This window comes from Canis lupus, chromosome 29, assembly GCF_048164855.1.
Source record: "Canis lupus baileyi chromosome 29, mCanLup2.hap1, whole genome shotgun sequence".
Classification (NCBI taxonomy): Eukaryota; Metazoa; Chordata; class Mammalia; order Carnivora; family Canidae; genus Canis; species Canis lupus.
Window position 1 is genome coordinate 4,283,923 of NC_132866.1, and position 20,235 is coordinate 4,304,157.

Sequence of the window (20,235 nt, forward strand, 5' to 3'; positions counted from 1 at the left end):
GTCCCGCAGGCTGAGATCCACCACTTGGCCAACCCCCTAGGTCTTCCTGTAACTCTTGCTCTCTCTAGAGAACTAATTCCATGTACTGCAGAGTGTGTGTAAGATTATTTGACGGGAAGCCTAGCACCTCCCAGTTCTAATTAGGCTGCTCCAGCAAGGTCACAGAGCCGTCCCTGATAACAAGCAGTAATTAGAGTGACAAAAGTAGCATTTTATGGGGTTGTTCGGAGAGGCGCTCACTGTGGTGGTGTAAAGGGGGAGAAAATAGAAACTAATCCCCTAAAGAAGGTTAATAGCATCCACGCATTTAAATTACCTACATCAGCCTTGTCACAGACAATTAGGAGTTGGAGGTCCTATGCATTCATATCTCGTTCCTAGGAGCTTTCCCTTATTCCGGAAGGCAGCCTATCACTGAGTGAGCACTCAGGAGCAGAAAGGTTCAAACTTCATTCGTCAATTCATTTTAAAGCAATGGTGAACCCACTTCCTGTTAACATAAAAACATATTTCTATGAAATACATCTTATTTTTTAATTGCTGAGAAGAACGGTATTATTTTCTATTTTTGCAAATATCTGTAACACCTGATTTAGTGAGACAGCTGGTTTCTCACATTTGCTCCTGTATTCGGAAAACTCCACCCTTTGCTCCTGAGCAAATGACAGTGAAAAGGACAAAGAAAGTCTGATGTTCTTACAAACATGGTTTTGACCTCCTGAACCCCCTGCAAGGATCTCAGACACCCTCAGGTCTCCCCAGTCCATGCTGTGAGAAAGGCAGCTCCATGGGTTGTCCGGTGAGGGGGGAGGGGAGGTGACATTCAGGACGGGCATCCGGGTCTCCTGGCTCTATTCAGTTCACACCATGTTTGTCCACAGGAGCACCCCTAACCGGGCAGGTGGCCCTAGAAAAAAATGCTGTGCTTATTTTAGATACCATCCATTTTGTAATGTACAAGCTTTTTAAATTGGAGATTATTTTTTTTCTAATAGGAAAACACCCTAAACCTAAACGCATAGCAATAATAGCGATTGAGGAAATTATGGTTTCTTTTCTTTTTTTTTTTTTTTTGAAATTATGGTTTCTGAAGCCGAATGCTCTGCAGCCGTCAAAAAGAAAGTAAAAGGGAAGGTTATGCTGGAAGTTAATATCCACAGGATTAATTAATCAAAGAATGCAAAGTTCAGAACAATGTGCAGGTCATGATCTTTTTAGTGTGTGTGTGTGTGTGTGTTTTTTTTTTGAAAGGGAACCATAACATGCACAGCAAGAAATTGCTTACAATAATTGTTATATTTGAGGCAATATAATTTTTAAACCTTCCGGCAACGAGTAACAAACACACCGTGTACAACTGTGTTTGTCCTTAAACGGGAGGCGGCAAGAGGGGCTTGCGGCAGGGAGACCAGGACACGGGCCGGGGAGGACCCGGGTCCCGCAGGTGCACTCGCAGCCCCCCCGCCCTCTGGGCTCCAGGAGCGCGCGCGCGCCGCTCTAGCCACGCCCCCGCCACGCCCCCGCCCCTGCCCATTGGTCAGCCGCCCGCCGCCGCGCCCAATCACAGCGCTTAGCGCCAAATTCGAATCGTTGTTTTCATTTGAATCGGGAGGGCGCGGCGGCTGCGGCGGCGGCGGGCCGGCGGCGGCGGGTTTACGAGCGGACCTGCTAACGCCGCCACCTCCCGGACGCAGCTGGGCCGGGCCACCTGGTCTCCGGCGAGGGCGAGGGCGACGGCGGGGGGCAGTGAGGGCTGCGGCGGAGGTGGCCGCGGGCGGTCCCCGTCCCCGGAGCAGGGGGCGGGCGGTGGACGCAGGGGAACGAGCAGCTGGCTTTCCCCGGTGAGGACTCGGGTTTGCGTCTCGCGGAGCGGCGGATCCGCTGGTGGCGGTGCGGGCGACTGGTGCTGGGTGAGCCGATGCTGGGGCGCCTCGGGGGCGGGGGAGGCGGGCGCGCCCGGGGGCCGGGGCCGTGGGGACGCCTGCTCGACGGGAACCGGTGGCGGCGGCGCGGCTGGGGCTCTGACCAGGGGGTCCGCAGGGGAGCTCCCGGGAGCCTCGACGGTGATGCGCTGGGTCCTGGCCGCGGGTCTTTGGGGGCACTGGGTGTTGTGGGCGCCTGGAGTGCAGCCCGGGGCCCGGCTCGGGCTCCCCCAGGGGTCAAGTTGAGTGTGGGTCAGGGTGGCAGGAGCATGGCGAATGGCACAAGCGAGCCCATTTGGTGACTTACAAGTGACTTCCTAGCTCTTTGCTTTTAGAGTGACTCTCTCCCTCCCCCCCCACCCGCGCGCGTGTTTTGTTTTTGTCTTATTCAGTGGCATGTTTCTGCAGTAAGTTTGCTTCAACGAACTTTTTGATGCCTGACCTTCCTGTTTGGATCATACTCAACAGCTTGTTTAGAAAATGGGTCCTACAGGACGCCTGGTTACCATCAAAAGGAGTGGGGTCGACGGCCCTCACTTCCCACTGAGCCTCAGCACCTGCTTGTTTGGAAGGTGAGCCCGACATAGGGGTGGACCATTTAGTATAAAAGACGTTAATATCCAAAAAAATAAAAAAATATATATGAAAAATATTTATAAAAAAAAGGCGTTAATATCCTAGTCACAGATTAACAGACTGGAAGAGCCCTGGGGGCAGTTCCCCGCGTCGTCCTATTTGCTGGGGACTTTCTTATCTATTAATCAACATAATCGTTTATTAGGAAATAGAATTTTTAAAACAACGTGTATATGGTTAAGTGTTTTTTTTTTTAATCAAACACATTTTAAAATTGATTTGATCTTTAAATGGAGAAAAATGTAGATTATTCTCAAATCCTGATTCACTTCAGGCATTCTTTAGATGGGGTTCATCTGAAACCCCTTCAAGCTTGGTGCACCTTGGCTGTGGGGGGACGCTGCTGAGCAAACGAGGGAAGGAGGCTGTGTATTTCGTTTGTTGGGTTTTTGGAAAAATGAAAATAGGAGAAGTCCTGCTGGAGTGTTTTCGAGACCTTCTTTCTTTTTGCCGGCCTGTTGGTAAATGACCAGGGTCCCTGTATAACAGGCACCCTCCTCCCGGTTTCTAACATGTGATTTCTCATACAAATTATAAGTCACCCTCTCTCTGGAGCCCTGTGAGGTGGGACCACCTTCTACCCACACCCCATCCTCCCATCTCTACCATGTTCTACCTTCCTTAACTCAGACATTCCAAGCTTCTGTTCATCTTGGTGCTTTTAGCCAGTTTAAACCTTATGACTGGAACGTTTTCTCTATCCTACGTGAGTGAGACCTTTCCAACTTTCAGATATCCAATTAGAGGGCGCCTAAAGAGAAGCCTTTGGTGGACACTGCTCTTGTCTTTCCTAACACCGTGCAGGGTGATGAGTCTTTGGTTGTGTCTCCCCACTACAGGGCTGTCTAAGGACAGGGACTGTCTGGTTCATAATTATGTCTCAGTGCCTGGTACGGGTCTGACAGTAAGAGGCGATCAGTAGTTGACTGTGTCTAGTAGATGCTTGGGGTTGAATGTGGCATCATGAGGAGCAGTGGTTCTCAGCCTAGGGTTATTTTGCCCTGCAGGAGCCATCTGGCAAGGTCTGGAGACATTTTTCTATGTCACAATGTGGGAAGCTTACGCCACTGGCATCAGTGAATAGAGGTCGGGGATGCTGCTAAGGAGCCTACAATGTACAGAACAGCTCCTACTGTAAAGAATGTCAATAGTGCTGAGGTGAAGAACCATGGGTCCATAGGGGTTCTAGTTGGCAGTTCACAGCCACACAAATTCTCAGTTCTAATGCAATAGTCTCTCCCTCTTGCTGGAATATTCTGTTGCCTAAAAATCAAATTCTCTTCTTTAGTTTAAATGAGCCGTTCAGTTCCCATAGCTTCTTTTCTCTTCCAAGGAAAAAGAATAAACATTTTGGTGTCAAGTGTCAGTAATTCTGGTTATTATACAGCAGTGATTAAAAATCTTTTTATGCAGAATTTTATCATTTAAAACCCATTCAAGAGTGTTTGGTCACAGGACATGGTAGAAAGAGATATTCTTTTTAATTTTTTTTAATTGTTTTATTTGGGAGAAGTACTTCTTACAAAAAAGCGGCTACAAAATACAGAGACCTCTGCAACTATGACCTGTTTTTTCTTAAAGTGAAAGAATGGGTGGGTTCCAAGGAGTCAAAGTGGTAGCCGGACACATGAGGAGCATCTCCAAGTTCTTTTAGGAACTAGAGCAACAAATCTCAAAGCTAAAATTTCCAATCAAGAAATTATTCTAACAACTTAAGTTTAGCTAATCTTGTGGATGACCACCCCCACACCCCTTTAGAGAAAGAGCATGACTTACTCCTGCAAACCAATGACTCCATGACAGGAAACCCCTTCGAATGGAAGTTTTAAATCACATCTGGCTACCTGCAAAGCTCAGAGATGAAATGAGGCAAGTAGAGAAATAAAGATTGGACAACGAAACCTCAAAGGAGGATGAAGTTTTGTCCAAAAGTGCCCAGGCTGGAAAGGCTGGGAGACCATAAAACAAAATACAAGTGTGTATCTGAACCCCACTTTGTGTTAATGTGTGGGACAACCAGATAGTTTAAATCTCTGTGGCTGAGCCCATTTCTCTATTTCTATGGACAGACAGAGCTAGCACTGCTCTGTCTACAGCTACCAATATACTGCTTTGTCCTTTTCCATCTACTCGCCACCCTAGGCTGCAACCCCTAAAGCTGTTTGTCCACTAAGGCTAAGAACACTGTGCAACACGTAGGGAAAGAAACTTAGCACACACTCACACAAAGCGAGTCTATCAGCCCTTGGGAGCCCTCCAGTTCTACAATTATTTTAAGCCACTGCATCTTTTATATATGTTCTAGAAAGAGATATTTGTAGCTCTAGAATAGTATATTGAGAACGGAGAGGAGAGTATATAACTGTTTAGACTTACAGTAAAGGTAACACCAGAGACCTAAGGAAACTTAACTAAGGACCATTTTGATTAGTTTTGCACATGGGTTTGAAAATTCTCCCTTCTGGTGCTTCCTGCTGATGTTGTTTGTGTGGGAAAACAAGTTGAATCTAATAATGCTTATTCGTAGCTTGCATTCGTGTTTTTAATGATAGATTTGTGAATCTGTTAATCCATTAATACAGTGTAGTTTTAAGACAACAAAAAGCTCATGAGTAAATGGCACTGACTGTGTGCCAGGCGAACGGCAGGCATGTATAATTCATTCACTGTTTGAACAACACCACGATACAGGTGCTGATGTAATTGTCTTTGTATGTGAAGAGGCTGCTGCATAGACAGGTGTTAGCATAAAATACAGCATGTGTAGTGATGATTAAACCTTTAGGGATCCCTGGGTGGCGCAGCGGTTTGGCGCCTGCCTTTGGCCCAGGGCGCGATCCTGGAGACCCGGGATCGAATCCCACGTCGGGCTCTCAGTGCATGGAGCCTGCTTCTCCCTCTGCCTGTGTCTCTGCCTCTCTCTCTCTCTCTCTCTGTGACTATCATAAATAAATAAAAATTAAAAAAAATAAAACCTTTAAACGTACATAACGTTACAAATGAACACACATGAACCTTTTTTTATAGGGGAAAAAAGTAGAGTATCAACAATCCATTCATTTCTCCAAACTGGTATAAAGTACTCCCTGATTTGGGTTTTATAAGCATAGGCATTTCTGTAAAAAGGCAATCCAGTTTTGTATTCTAATATTTTCCATTGTAATTATTTTCAAGTACCCAAAGTTTTAAAGATTTAAAATGGTCGCTTATATGATACTTGTCAAAATTGTTGGCAAAATGCACAGGTCCTCTTATCACCCAGGTTATTTTCCCTTTCTGTCGTTTCATTAATCGATCAACCATGTAGTCAAATGCTGTTTTATTTCAAAGCATTCATGGAATTTCTAAAAAAAAAAAAAAAAATTAAAGTGCCCTAAAACTCTTAATTTCTTTCGATGAAGGGGTATTGAATGTGACATTCGTATCCAGCTCCCTGTCGTGTCAAAACAGCATTGCAAAATTGAAATCAGTGGGCAGGAGGTAAGTGAGGGTTTGAAATCAATTTATTTTTTACGTTTTCATTTCACTTCTTACCCATTCATCAATTACCTATTTTCCCCTTTCTTCTCCTCTGTAGGCGGTATTGTTTAATTTCAGTTCCAGCAATCCGACGCAGGTGAACGGCTGTGCTATTGATGAGCCTGTGCAACTAAAGCACGGAGATGTGATCACTATTGTTGATCGATCTTTCAGGTGGGTGAGAACTAAAAACTAGGCATTCTCGGCATAAGCAGACCTTCTGACGCTCCAAAACTAGACTTCTGGGATTTTTCTGTGACGCTGATGATGTCAGAGCGCTAGAGGCCGCCTCTCATGCTGATGACGTCAGAGTGCTTGAGGTCACCCCTCCCCACTGGTTCTCAGTCTGGAGTCACCTGGGTATAGAAGGAATGACACCTGGGGCTCGTGTGATCCCCTTGGAGGATCTGAGTGCCCCCAACGGAGCCAAAGAGGGGTGACCAGATCCTCGTGGGGTTTATTTTGTTGCAAGTGTTGTGAAACCATACAATTTTTCAGTTTTGGTTTCATTTTAAAGTAGAAGACTGAATAAATAAAATCTTTAAAAGGGCAGGACAGCTGGGTGGCTCAGTGGTAGAGTGTCTGCATTTGGCTCAGGGCATGATCCCAGGGTCCTGGGCTCCCTGCAGAGAGCCCGCTTCTCCCTCTGCCTGTGTCTCTGCCTCTCTCTCTTGTCTCTCATGAATAAATAAAATCTTTAAAAAAAAAAAAAAGTAGAAGAGGCTCATGGGGAAAGACACCAGATGTCCACTCAGCTTATGGTGGAGTGAGCACCGTGGTGATTATCATCTGTTATGCACTGAATTGTGTCCCTTCGCATTTCCTACGTTGAAAGCTTAACCCCCAGCACCCAGAATATGACTGTATTTGGAGACGGGGTCTTTAAAGAGGTGATTAAGCCAAATCGAGGCCTTAGGGTGGGCCCTAATCCAATCTGACTGATGTCCTTGTAAGAAGAGATTAGGACACAGAAGAAAGGGAGCAGGTGCTCGGAGGGGCGGCCCTAGCAAGCCCAGCAGAGCGGCCTCAGGAGGGAGGAGCCCCGCCAACACCTCGATCTCGGACTTCCAGCCTCCAGAACTGTGAGAAAATACATTTCCGTGTTGAAGCCACCAGTGTGGCATCTTGTTGCAGCAGCCCTAGCAAACTAATACACCGCCCAAGCCGTACACATCACCCACCTAATCACTACTTCCTTCCCTCACCAAGTAAACCACCTGAGTGGCTTTTCTGATAACATCAAGTCTTTGGAATTTGGCTACCTAAGCATGCATCTCTAACCACTATGGTTTTGTTTGTCTTTGTTAAAACTCCATAAATTTGGAATAATGAAGAATATACTTGTAACTGACTTCTGGTGAGATGCAGACCGTGGATGTCCCAGTTTGTTCTTTCTTGCTGCATCATAAGTATCTCATTGAAGTAATGTCACAGTTACATACACAATTATACACAATTTTTTTCATTCTGGACGGACATTTAGGAAATTTCCAGTTTTTGAAGTGAGTCAGGGGCTTGCTTTATGACCAGATGACCAGGGGCTTACTTTGTGACTTTTGTGCTGATTTCTTCTGTGTGTTTGAAACGAATGAGCTCCCAGGTGCTATGTTCTGTCCATATATGTCCATTAGATTCAACTCCCCAGCTCTGGAATCAGTGATTTACCCCTTGATTCTTACTCAGGCCGGTAGGTCGAAATCACACATTGATGATTTTTTTTTCCTCTGTTTTTTTAAGCTCTTCTGTTTTTGCTCTCTATATGCTGAGGCTAGACTGTGTGTTGAAATTTAGAATTCTCTCCAGGTGGATGAAGCTCTATCTCTTATCTTTCTGAGATGCTCTGTAGCTTTAGTAATGCTCTTTATCAGTGATTGCATACGATCATATTTTCTGGCACGTTGTTTTCAACTTTTCATAATCCTTAAGGTTTAGATTGTCTCTTGGAACCAGCTATTCCACCCACATTACTTTACAATTGGTTTATCTTCTGGATAGGTTGATCTTTTTATCATCATAAAATATGCTTGGTGTCCGTGAACAGTTTTTATCTTGAAATATATTTTGTCTGACGTTAGTGTAACCCCTCCTCCATCTCTTTTTTGGCTACTGTTTGCATGGCGTGTCCTCTCCGTCCTACCACGTTCATCCCGTAGGTGCCATCGATTGTGCATTGTGTCTCTTGTAGGCATCACACAGTCAGGTCCCTTTGGTCATCCATGCTGCCAAATGGAGCACCAACCTCATTACCTCCGGTCGCATTAAAGAGATATTTTCTGTTTGTTCAATCGGTCATTTCTTTCTCTGTGCTTTTGTGGATTTGCCTTCTTCATTTTTCAAGGGCATGCGTCTCGAACAGACTTCTAGGTAGGAAGTATTTGATGTGGAATGGAGATCAGAATGTGTTCCCCAAAATGAGATGCTGTTCAGATTGAGATTAATTAAGATAATTCAATATCTCCAACATAAGAGTGGGGAAGGAGTCTTAGGAAGAAGGACTTAACCATGAACTCTGTGACCATGAGAACTAATTCCAGACAGCCAGCTGTTTCGGATCACCTCACTGAGGCCAGGTTCACTATACCCATAGAAGGTTGTTCTCTGAATTGTGCCAGGCCCAGTAGAAGGAGTGGATATGTTGCTACATCTGTCTACATAGTCAAGAATGTGCCAGTCATTCTTCAGATACAGATGCAGTAGGCAGGAAACAGAAGGTCACCGTGACCCTAAGGTACATGGTGGCTCTGCGGTGACCCTGCAGTAGGTGACATCACAACGTGCCTCAGACCTCAGGTGCCGCTGGGCTCCCTGGGTGACCTTCCAAGGCCTCAGATGATTTCCATGGATATACATCGGTGGAAATCTAGTTGGCTCTCGTACTCAGTAGGTTCTCACATAGGAGGTACGCAGGTATTATTGAAATCACACAACTAGCTGGTCAGTGTTCAGAAATTAATCTGGGTCCCAGCCTCCGACAGTAACGTTCCAAAAGAAATTTGAGGCAACGTATCAAAGTTTTCGGTGTAAGATCTTTTCTCACTCTACATTTATTTCCGTGAATAAGGTTATGATCTTGAATAAAATCTGCAATTTGTTCCTTGCTCCTTGGACATTAATCAGATAAGGAGGCTTTACCGTGAGTTACAGATCTTAAATCTGAGTATGTATCTGTCCTTCTGTGCACTTCAGGTATGAAAACGAAATTCATCAGAATGGAAGCAAGTCAACTGAATGCCTGGGACGAAAACGCAAACAGGTGATGGGGGGTATTATCCAACTTCGGGCTCTGATTCTTCTGCATGACAGCGTGAGATCATTTATACGCACGTCGATGAATGGTGTCTCACAGGGGAGGGTGACTTGCCAGTTATGAGAGGGACATGTGCCTGAGGTCTTAAACAAGTTGAACTTAGACATAGTGGAATAATTTACAACTATGCTTTTTATTTTCACAGAGTACTAAGTGAGTCTTACACTTTGGTCCAAAAGCTTTTGGAGTATCTCACAATCTGCTTTTCTTGCAAACCTTTAGTTAGGACAGCCCATCACATAGAATTAAAATCTGAGAACTAGGCCGCCTGGGTGGCTCATTGGGTGAAGCATCTGCCTTCGGCTCAGGTCATGATCCCAGAGTCCTGGGATTGAGCCCTCGTGTCAGGCTTCTTGCTCAGTGGAGAGCCTGCTGCGCTCTCTCTGCCCCTCCCTGCATGTGCTCTTTCTCTCTCTCTCTGTCAAATAAATAAATGAAATCTTAAAGAAAAAAAAAAAATCTAGGAACTAGATTAGTGGCTCGTGTTATCTTCCGGTTATTGTACTCCTCCATCTCAATGCATCTGAAATGATCACATCAGAGCTGTGAGTACCAGGCATGCTTTCTAATTTTGATGGAGAGACAACCCATGCCACTGGGGGAGTGTTACGCACTGTGTCATGTGAAAAGAGAATCTTATTACCTATGTCTAGCCGAACAGTGCGGCTTATCAGAATGCAATTCTGTCCCTATCCTTGGAGACTTAGTAGGACATGTCCTGAGAATTTCTATCCTTTATGAGCTACCCAAGCTGGTCTCCTGTGACCAGGCCGTAATTCACTGGCTTAAAAAGTCATATTGTACTTGCACCTGAAATTAGCAGGAGGGCCTTCAACTAGAGATCTCTGCTCCTGCAAGGTGCTGCTTCCTCCCTAGAGGAATGGCCTTTTTGGTGACCTTGCCCCTCATCGGCTTTGGGGGAAAAGCTACCTTTTGAGGTTTTCTACCTACTTTGTTGGTAGGTATTAGGGCACCAACCAAAAAGCTGGACTTCAAGTTAGAAGTGGTCTCAATGGCCTATTGTGATAGGATTGTCTGGATTGTGATAAAGTCAATATTGAAACTGAATACTTAGAACGTGTTTGACAGTGATTTTTTTATGTCTATGGAATATGACATTACAAAAAATGAGCTTATATGATTATATTTTGCATACATTTTTTTACATTTTAATTCATTTTTGTGGTTTAGTCCTAAAATTGGCCCACTTCTCATTAGAAATTAGAAACCGATCCCTCACCTGGCGAGTTTGAGAAACGTGTTAGATTCCAAGAAATCTGAAATTGATTGAAGAAAGAAGTTATTTGCTTTTGGATATATTTTGTGATTTTTTTTTCCCCCATAATAATTCAGATGAGATAGTTTTCCTTCTTTGAAGCAACATTGAAATTTTATACCTTATGTCGCTGTTATTCTGTGGTTGTTCCTAGCCCCCTAAAAAATTTCCTGACAATTTGTGAAGACAGCTGTTGGAGGCCAGGTCAGAACATTGGAGCCGATTGCTGTGCTCAGAGGGTGCGGCGCCTGTGGCCTGCTGGTTTCACTTTCGCCTGAACATCCGGGCTGTCGGCTGCACCTGCCAGCCTGAGCAAACAGGCCAAAGGGGGGGCCCCAGCTCACTCACAGGTCCTGCAGCCTCTTCTGATAAGGCTAAATCTTAAGTCAGTAATTCTGCACCCTTGTAAAGTTCACAGATGCCCAGTGTAGGTGACGTTTAATTTTAGCTTTTGTTCTTTCATATGGCGATGAGAAAGAAGTTTGAGGAAGTTAGAAAAACTCAACTGAGGTTCCATTTATACAACTTGGAGCTTCAAGTTTGTTTTTAAAATCAGCTAAGAAATACTTGTCTTGTGAGCACTTGTCCCTGAATGTCTTTGGCTCATTTCTCAAAGTCTCTAAAATTCCTGTAAGAGCAGTCTGGCAAGGAAGAGCATCCATAGCAAGAATATTTTCATAAATATGACTGTTGGTATTTGAAAAAAAAAAAAAAAAACACCTAAATCGCTGTTTGTATTTTGTTAATTCACAGGAATCTCTGCTTCGGGTCTCCAGATCTAGCTTCTCTTCTGATCCTGGTTAGTAGTTTTTTTTATTTTATTCTGGATCCTGCAAGATCAGATCTCCGTGTAGTGTCAGGGCAAGGAAGAGACAACAAGAACACAAACATTCCACATCAAGGTTCATATAAGTTAGGAAGTTGTGTTACTTAACGTAATAGATAGGCAGACACTGAGTTAACTTTTTCCTCAAGTGAGGTAGAGGGCACCATGTTTATCGGAGTGTCCAGATATAAATAAATAACACAGCAGTCAGCTGAATTTCGTGGAGTAATAGCATGTGATCCCTCGTATTGGTTATAGGAGGCTGATGTGACTTATTTGTTTGTATCATAATTCGAGTATCAGAATGCTTTTGTCACACATTTTGGGCCTTAAGTAATTTGTAGGCTCAGTGAAAAGCTAGATTATAAGTCACTTTGAAACGATTTTAAAATTTGAATACTGCACAATGTTAATCATTGAGACTAAGAACTTTCTGTTCAATAAGTACATAACTTTTCAATAAGAACTTTCTGTTTCTTGTTTCATAACTCATTGCCAAGATGGGAAAGTTCAAGATTCCAGTGCCTGTTCAAAAGTCTCTGAAGATGTTTCAGGAAGTCCTCTGGTGCACGTGAAGAATGGCAAAGCAGCCAGCACAGTCTTGGATGGCTCTGGAGATCATGTTGCCAGCCAAACTCTTGATGTTGTTCATTCCTCAGAACCGCCTGGAGAGAACTACAGAAATGTGACAGATCCTACAGCTAGGGATTATAAGGAAGATTCCAGCGTACCCTTAGTGAGCTGTAATAGAAAATTGAAGTCTTTCCCCTCTACAAGGTGTCTTGAGAATAGTGAAAACCATGAGTCTCCCTTTAGGAAGCTTTATGTGTCAATGAAGGAAGAGTTTGATGTGAGATCAGAAAAAGGAAATGTTCTGCAGAGCAGTAAAAAATCAGGATCACAGAGTCATTGTGCCCTGGAGAATGAACGTTCTGGTGGTTTACAAGACGGAACACAAGTCCCGGTCTCCCTTAAATCCAGACCCAGATCGGGCCGATTCACCCAAATCGAGGCAGACTCTGCTTTGGGGAAACAAGGAATTAGCCAGACTGAAGACAGGAGAAACGATGAAGACGCTGCTCAGAATCCCAAGGAGGCCATGAGTCCCAGCATCCCTCCTAAGGAGATGACAAGAGCCAAGACCCTGGCCCAACGTTCCCCACACAGTTCCTCCCGAAAACGTCGGAGTGAAGACATGAGTATTACCAGTGGAAGTGAATCCATGAATCTGGATCAGAGGGAAGGCTTCGGGACAGAGAACGAAACGTTGACTCCTAGGATGTTCTTAGCCAGAAATCAAACACCCGCTAAAGTAGAAAATGCTGATAATTTTGAAGATACACCAGAAAAACTCTTTTCCAAAAAGAGGAGGAGTGTTCCTCCCAGTGTGGACATTCTTACCGCAGAAACAGAAACTCAGAATCATACTATTTTGGCTCCGTTGCCCGTTCAAGTTGAAAGGAAGATTCAAGGAGTTTCCGTCCACCAACCTGAGAAAGTGGGCGCCACAGCTGGGCACACATGCTCTGGGTTACCTGGTCATAGTTCAGTTGATACCAGCAACTTTGGTGACTCCAATAGTAAGTTTACCTAACTGCATTTTCCCCCACAAGCTCACTACTACCTCGTATCTAGATATGAATTCATGAGGCCTTCCTTCGCTCGGTAGTGGCTTCACTGTGGTGGAAAGTCTGTGAGATGTGGAGGTGCGCTCATGAGGCAGCCATATGTGCCTATCTACTCTGATGGGCTCGTCCTGGAGAGTCGTAACTAGGGGCTCCAGAGGAAGTGTGGGTTGTCCGGGAGGAACACAGCCGGGGATCTCAAGGGGATCCAAAGACATGTTGGATTCTCTCTCCACCTATCGGAAGATAGGAAGGAAGATAAGCCTAATAAGCATAATTGCTTTTCACAAAGGTTTTAATTCTGAACCATAAGCACCTGTATCCTAGGAGTTTGCTCCTTTGAATGAAGTCCAGGGAAATCCCTTGGAACTGTTAAAATATGGGGTATCTCGGGATTTCTCAAGGTCTCCTACTAGCGTAGGAGGATTACACATATATATTCATATACATATGATTTCATATATACTAGCAGCCCATGCATCTACACATGGATAGTCCAGTGTTTCATATAAATTCCCGACCATACCCATGGGTTCATGCATCAGGCATTCACACTTGATGGTCTATGCAGGCAGCAGGGGTGCCCACAGGATGCACGTTCCTGTCATTTCCCTCTTGCAAATAGGGAGTTGACAGCCTTACGTCACACAGTGGGTTACAGAGCTCTGACCTCTGGAGGAGGCTTGGTACCTCCTGGGCTCTCTCCTGTGCTTTTCGGCGGGGGAGGCTCTGTGGGTGTTCTGAAGTAGCAGGCTTACTGCCTGGGCCCCTTTGGCAGAGGGCGCATGTGCAAGGTGTGCGACTCTCTGAAATCAGACCCGCACGTATCCATCACATGTCCCCGAGTCTCAGAAAGGGCATCCCTCAGACCAGGGATTTATGTCGAGGGCTGGCTCATAAGAATGTGTGGTGGACTCCATGAATCGCCTTTCTGAGTCACTTGGAGAGGTTTTCAAGTTCATGACTTCTCACTAGGTAGGTCTGGGTGAGCCCGAGTTCACACAAGTCTTTTGAAAAAACCCTCTCAGGTCACTGTGGAAACATCCATCTCTGTTGAGAAGTAGAAGCCACCAGTCCAGACCAATCCCTTTATAGGGTTTTTCACCCTTTTATAGGAAATCTTTGTCCTATCCAGCCGGGACTTGATGTTTTTGTTAATTTGTACCTGGGTCTCTTCTGAGCTCTTGAAGCAGCTCCGGATTCTCAGCATTACAAAGGGGTGAAATGCTGTGGTGTTAGATTTTGGGGGACTTCACCGGTGGTTTGTCTTTAACAGCAACCTGAAACAAGTCCTGAGCGTATGTCCTTCATTCCTTCTCCTCCTTTGTATTCGTTACTTTAGATAAGATTGAGGGAACACCCCTGAAAAAAAGGCGGGTCTCCTTTGGTGGTCGTCTGAAACCGGAGTTATTTGATGAAAACTTACCTCCTAACACGCCTCTCAAGAGAGGAGAAACACCAAGAAGATCTCTTGTAAGCCACACCCCACCTGTCCTGAAGAAAATCATCAAGGTATGTTGGGCAACCAACATTCTCACTCATCCCTGTGACATAGCCTTTCCAAATGCCCCCTACTGGTACAATTATTATGAAGACCCTTTTTCTTTCTGATAAAAAGGTAAAAAAAATATATATGTGTGTCAAGGAGAGCTCCTTCACGGGGCTCCTTAGCACAATTCTAAGGTGGCTGAGCACGGGCGAGCCCTCAGGGCCGCCTTCTCCTGCAGGGGCCTCCTAAGGCCAGCCAGGCTTACAGGTGATCCCTCGAGGGTTTTATTTTTTTTAATTTTTTAATTTTTTAGATTTTATTTATTTATTCATGAGAGACACACACAGAGAGAGGCAGAGACACAGGCAGAAGGAGAAGCAGGCTCCGTGCAAGGAGCCCGATGTGGGACTCGATCCCGGATCCCAGGATCATGCCCTGAGCCAAGCAGACACTCAACTGCTGAGCCATCCAAGCATCCCCCTCAAGGGTTTTAGTAAAAACTAGCAATTACACTGGCACCTGGGTGGCTCAGTCAGTTAGGCATCCGACTCTTGATTTTTGGCTCAAGTCATGATGTCGAGCCCTGTGCCCAGCTCCTCGCTCAGCTGGGGAGTCTGCTTGAGACTCTCCCTCTTCCTCTGCCCCTCCCTCCCTCTGGTGCTCTCTTGCGTGCTCTCTCTCTCTAAATAAATCAATAAAGTCTTTAATAAAAACACTAGCAATTACAAGGAAACTGGAGACCTCATGACACATAACCATAAGGCTTTTTTTTTTCTTTTAGAATTATAAGGTGTATAAGGTGTAAAGGAAAGTCTTGGATGGCAACACAACAATGATTTTGACCATCATCTACTTAGAATTTTCATTCATCTACCCTAGACTGTGTTGTCCTCTTGACTTTAGGTCTCTAGAGAGGTATGGCCCCACAGCTCATCCCCATCAGAGGTCCTGGGCAGTCTTTAATTTCTGTTCATACCAAATCTTTTCGTGCTGGCTCCCAGAAATGAGCAGCCTTCCTTCCCGTGTAGACCAACCAGGGTTAAACACCCACAGATGGTGCTCTTTGCCAATTCAGATGAGAGCAGGCTCACTGGTCACTCCTTAGGAGATTCCTTCCACTTTTTCTGAATTACCCCAATTAAGATTTATTTGCTGTTTTTTCTATCCATCCTTTTTTTTCTTAAAGCAGGGGGCACAGACTCCCATTTCTACCTGACACTTGACAGACAGTGGTTGAAACGTTTTGGTGCTTTAAACAGCTAAACTTCTTCATTGGGGAGAGTTTTCACCACAGAGATGTTCCGTTGGTGGTAAGCTTTCTTATGAACATTTAAATCCCGTCAGGAATACCCTCCACCATCAGGAAAAGAAGATTCTTCAGAAAACCAACTGGAAGTGACCACACAACCCCAGCGTAAGGGATCTCCAGCTCGTGATCCTATGCAAACTTCTCCAGTTGCTACTGACACACGCCGTAGGTCATGCAAGGCGGCCTCGGTCCCCGGGGGCAGCAAATCTCCTCATCACACAGATATTCCCAAGAGGGGAGGGAAGAGGAGCGGCAACTTGCCTTCAAAGAGAACTTCCATTGATCGAAGCCAACATGAAATCTTGCAGATGATTTATTCCAGAAGAAGGAGTGGTGCTTCGGAAGCCAATTTAATTGGTGAGTGTTGTGTTAGCAGGTTAGGTCTTAAGGTAAATGTTCTCATGGATGCTGGTTTGGAAATATCAGAAAGGGAGACAGAACATAAAGACTCCTAACTCTGGGAAACGAACTAGGGGTGGTGGAAGGGGAGGAGGGCGGGGGGTGGGGGTGAATGGGTGATGGGCACTGAGGGGGGCACTTGACGGGATGAGCACTGGGTATTATTCTGTATGTTGGCAAATTGAACACCAATAAAAAATAAATTTATTATTAAAAAAAATGGAAACGTTTCAACACGCTTTCCTTCTGACAGTGGCAAAATCGTGGGCAGACATAGTAAAACTCGGTGCCAAACAAACACAAGCTAAAGTGGTTAAACACGGCCCCCAAAGACAGCTGAACAAAAGGCAAAGAAGAATGAATACACCAAAGGTAGGAATCACTCTTTCAGCGCATACTATCCTGTAAGATTACATGAAGTGTGGATTTATGCTTTGACGTTTTGTTCATCTTGTTCTATTTTTTTTTCTAGAAGCCTGTTAGCAACGTTCACAATCAATTTAGCACAGGCCATGCCAACTCTCCCTGTACCATAATAATAGGGAAAGCTCACATTGAGAAAGTAAATGTGCCCACTCGGCCCTACAGAATGCTGAACAACTTTGTATTCAGCAAAAAAATGGACTTTAATGAAGACCTTTCAGGTAAAAACCTAGCCTTGGGTCATATAAACCGTAGCCCTCTGATCCTCCTACCTGTGAGGATGTGGGTGGGTGCTACGGTTGGGTCTACTGTGAGAGGGACGGGAGGATTAACAATCTAGTCAGCTGCCTGGGGTCGTGATGGTTCAAGGAAGGGAAGGGAAAGCTGATTTGGATAAGAAGAGTGGGTCCGCTGATAACGAGGGATCATGAGTCCTGCATGAAGCAGGTATGAATGGTAAAAGCACATCTTTACCTTGGATTGCAGCATGGTTAGAGAGAACTGGAAGCTGCTTTATGGTGAAAAAAGCAGGCTTGCCCTTATAATTGCCCTTTCCCTGCATTTCTACTAATCGATTGTCCCAAAGTTAGAGCAGTTGGTTTGAGCAATATTTTGCTGCTTCACCATTTCCTTCCTTTCCATGAAGCTTAACTGCATCTTGAAACAAAGGCCTGTAAGAAGGTTTCCCTTAAGCATCAACAATCGAGCCAGTGTTTCCATTCTCGGTAAAAGTGGGATGTGACTTCCTTATGGTTGCTCTAGGATAGAACCAAGGCAAGAGCCCAGGGTTGGGATTCCATGCTACATGGCTTGACCACTGCTTTCTGCCTTGAACATTTTTGGAGGAAGGTGAGACCCGAGTCCACCTCCCATTAGATGGAATCTTGTTTTTACTTCCTGGCATATTTTAAGATGGAAAACCCATCTGAAACCCATTTTAAGATGTATAACCCAGATAAGGTACCCTGTGATTACAGTCACAGTTTGATCAACATATTTAGCTTTAAAAAAAAAAAAATCACGAACATGTAGAAGAGTTGTAGCCAGTTTTGAGATTATGCTCAATGAGAAAAACATTTTCAGGTTATGCCACCCAGTGTGCAGACGTGCACATAAGAGTATCCTCGTAAATTATGTTCACGTGTGAGTATGACTAATACTTATGTGCTGAAGCATTGAAAACCAATTCTCAAAAAATATCTTTAAGGTAAAATTAATAGAAATGTAAATACTCAGTACCCAGGATAGTAGATTTCCTCAATCTTCCTTTAAGACCACCTTCTTAGGAAGCCAAACAACTTTTCCACCCCTTGCTATGAATAACTTTCATGACAAAACATCAATCTGTACAGAAGACTGGATTCTGGGTATTTTAAGGAAAGCCCGAATAGGGGCAGAGGGATGAGATTTTTAAGTGAACTGGCTGATATGAGGGCCTTCAAAATAGGCTTCCCAAACACAGTTTGCAAACAGATGCCAGACTGAGAACATTTTGACCCATTGATGGCGAAATGAGAAAAGTCAGAAAAGTGGGATAATTTTAGTGTTTCAGAAAGATGGATCTTCCAGCTAAAGTACTGTATGATTCTTTTTTCTGAGATTATGTTATTATTACTTTTGGGTGTTAAAATGAAAAGATGGTGATATTATCACTTGACAATACTATTATGGGCAGCCCAATGGACAGTCATTTTTTAAAAAAATTGGGACGTTTTATTTGTGCATAATACCCAGGTCTACATAAGCTAGGACTTTCCAAGGCAGCATGAGGGTGCCAGGTTCCTGGATGTCTGGAGGGGAAGCACCGGGGGCCAGTCTCTGTCTCCCGGCTGCTGCTCAGGATCGGGGCAACCATGCAGGATTGAGATGTCAGCTTCCTTCATTAGATTTTCTCACCAAGAAGAAAGGCAAAGAAGAGGAGATATAATTCCAACTTCCCATTGCTCTTCTTCAACAAAATGAGTTCTTTTTTTTTTTTTTAAAGATTTTATTTATTTATTTGAGAGAAAGCACAAGCAAGATGGGGGTCAGAGGGAAAAGCAAACTCCTCTCTGAGCAGGAAGCCGGACATGGGGCTGGATCCCAGGACCCTGAAGTCATGACCTGAGCCAAAGGCAGATGCTTAACCGACTGAGCCACCCAGGTGTCCCAAATGAGTCCATTATTATAATGTGACTCCGTCTTCCAAGAATTCTGGGGAGTGATTCCCTGTTCACTCTCTGCTGCTTCCTCCGGTGTATGTGAGGACTGTTGGCACATATGAGCAATATGTTAATTATTTTTCCATTATTCTCATCTCACAGGGTTAACTGAAATGTTCAAGACTCCAGCAAAAGTGAAGTTACAAACAATGAGCCTATGTCCCAAAACTTTTTCAAATTCAGAAGATCTCCTTGGAAAAGAGTTTCAAGTACCTAACTCAGGAGAAAAACCTCTGCTGTGCACTTCAGAAGATTTGGGTTGGTTTACTGTTTTTTTTTTTTTCCTTGCGCTTTGATATTTTCAATAGTAATTGTAGATGGTATTATTATTATTTTAGTTTTACAACAGATGCTGTATTATCGCTCTACATTAGATGCCCCCCCCCAAAAAAGAAATCATTTGTAGCTTCTCTCTTCTGTTGTGTTTGGGGAAATTTCCTACTAGCAGTTGAACTAATGTTGTTATTTAGCGAGTGGCATAAAAAGGAATGATTGTAATAATAACATTTTATTTAATATAACTAATAATTGTGTTAATAATTTTAATACCATGGAGTAATAATTGCAAGCTACCTATGTACACTTTTGTCTTCTTTATTTAAAGGGGTTGACCTGCAGAGAGGTACAGTGATCTTTTATCATGGTTATATAAATTTCTCAAACTCAAAATAAGTGTACATAACCAAAGAGAAAGATACTGTGTGCACTGTGCAGTTATCACCTCTGATCTTCAGGATGGTCTGTGCCCTGGTGTGAGCCTGAGGTGGGAGAAATGAGTCTGTCTTTTTGTCCTCTACTGAGTACTGTCCTCTCACTGAGTACTGGTTACCCTGTACCTGTCATAGAGGAAACCGCCTACTACACTAACAGTGCCTCCTATGCCGACAAGCAGGTGTTTTCTATGCGGTATAGACCCCACGCAAACTGAGGATAAGCCATGTTATCATGGTGGTTCAGCAGGAGAAATAGCTCTTTGCTTCTCGTGTTTGAAGAAAAGAATGTCCGTGTTCAGGTGCCTGAGACACAGAGATGCAGTCTTCAAAAGACCCTTCTTAAGGAATTTTTTTTCTTTTATCTAATCCCTGTAGATCCTAATCACCACCTCAATATGATCCCACTGTATGTCACCGGATACCATTCTTCTTAAGTGCGTGGTTCATATGTAAGACAGACTTATGGCCACATAAGTAGCCAGCTTCCTATGCTTAGCCAGGTGGGTAGGAGGCTGAATTATTGGCTCTTCTGCAATGTTTCCTAAAGGTAAAATACCAAATTGGCACAACACAGGGAACAGAATATATTT

The 20,235-nt window shown here is 44.2% G+C and overlaps 1 protein-coding gene across 3 annotated transcripts in view; it reads left to right on the top strand.

The window, feature by feature from the left end:
• The first annotated feature begins 1,628 nt into the window (after positions 1-1,628).
• MKI67 (marker of proliferation Ki-67) overlaps positions 1,629-20,235 on the top strand; it is a 29,224-nt gene continuing 10,617 nt past the window's right edge. The window contains exons 1-13 of one of the 3 annotated variants that reach the window (XM_072804873.1): positions 1,629-1,910; positions 2,315-2,494; positions 5,960-6,038; positions 6,136-6,251; positions 9,264-9,330; positions 11,414-11,459; positions 11,987-13,066; positions 14,454-14,623; positions 15,945-16,266; positions 16,562-16,680; positions 16,781-16,952; positions 19,035-19,190; positions 20,021-20,164. In XM_072804873.1, coding sequence (XP_072660974.1) covers positions 2,403-2,494; positions 5,960-6,038; positions 6,136-6,251; positions 9,264-9,330; positions 11,414-11,459; positions 11,987-13,066; positions 14,454-14,623; positions 15,945-16,266; positions 16,562-16,680; positions 16,781-16,952; positions 19,035-19,190; positions 20,021-20,079 — 2,478 coding nt within the window. In that variant the 5' untranslated portion in view covers positions 1,629-1,910; positions 2,315-2,402 and the 3' untranslated portion in view covers positions 20,080-20,164. Of the gene's footprint in view, positions 1,911-2,314; positions 2,495-5,959; positions 6,039-6,135; positions 6,252-9,263; positions 9,331-11,413; positions 11,460-11,986; positions 13,067-14,453; positions 14,624-15,944; positions 16,267-16,561; positions 16,681-16,780; positions 16,953-19,034; positions 19,191-20,020; positions 20,165-20,235 lie in introns of those variants that run through there. The other 2 variants (XM_072804871.1, XM_072804872.1) reach the window with 2 other exon arrangements.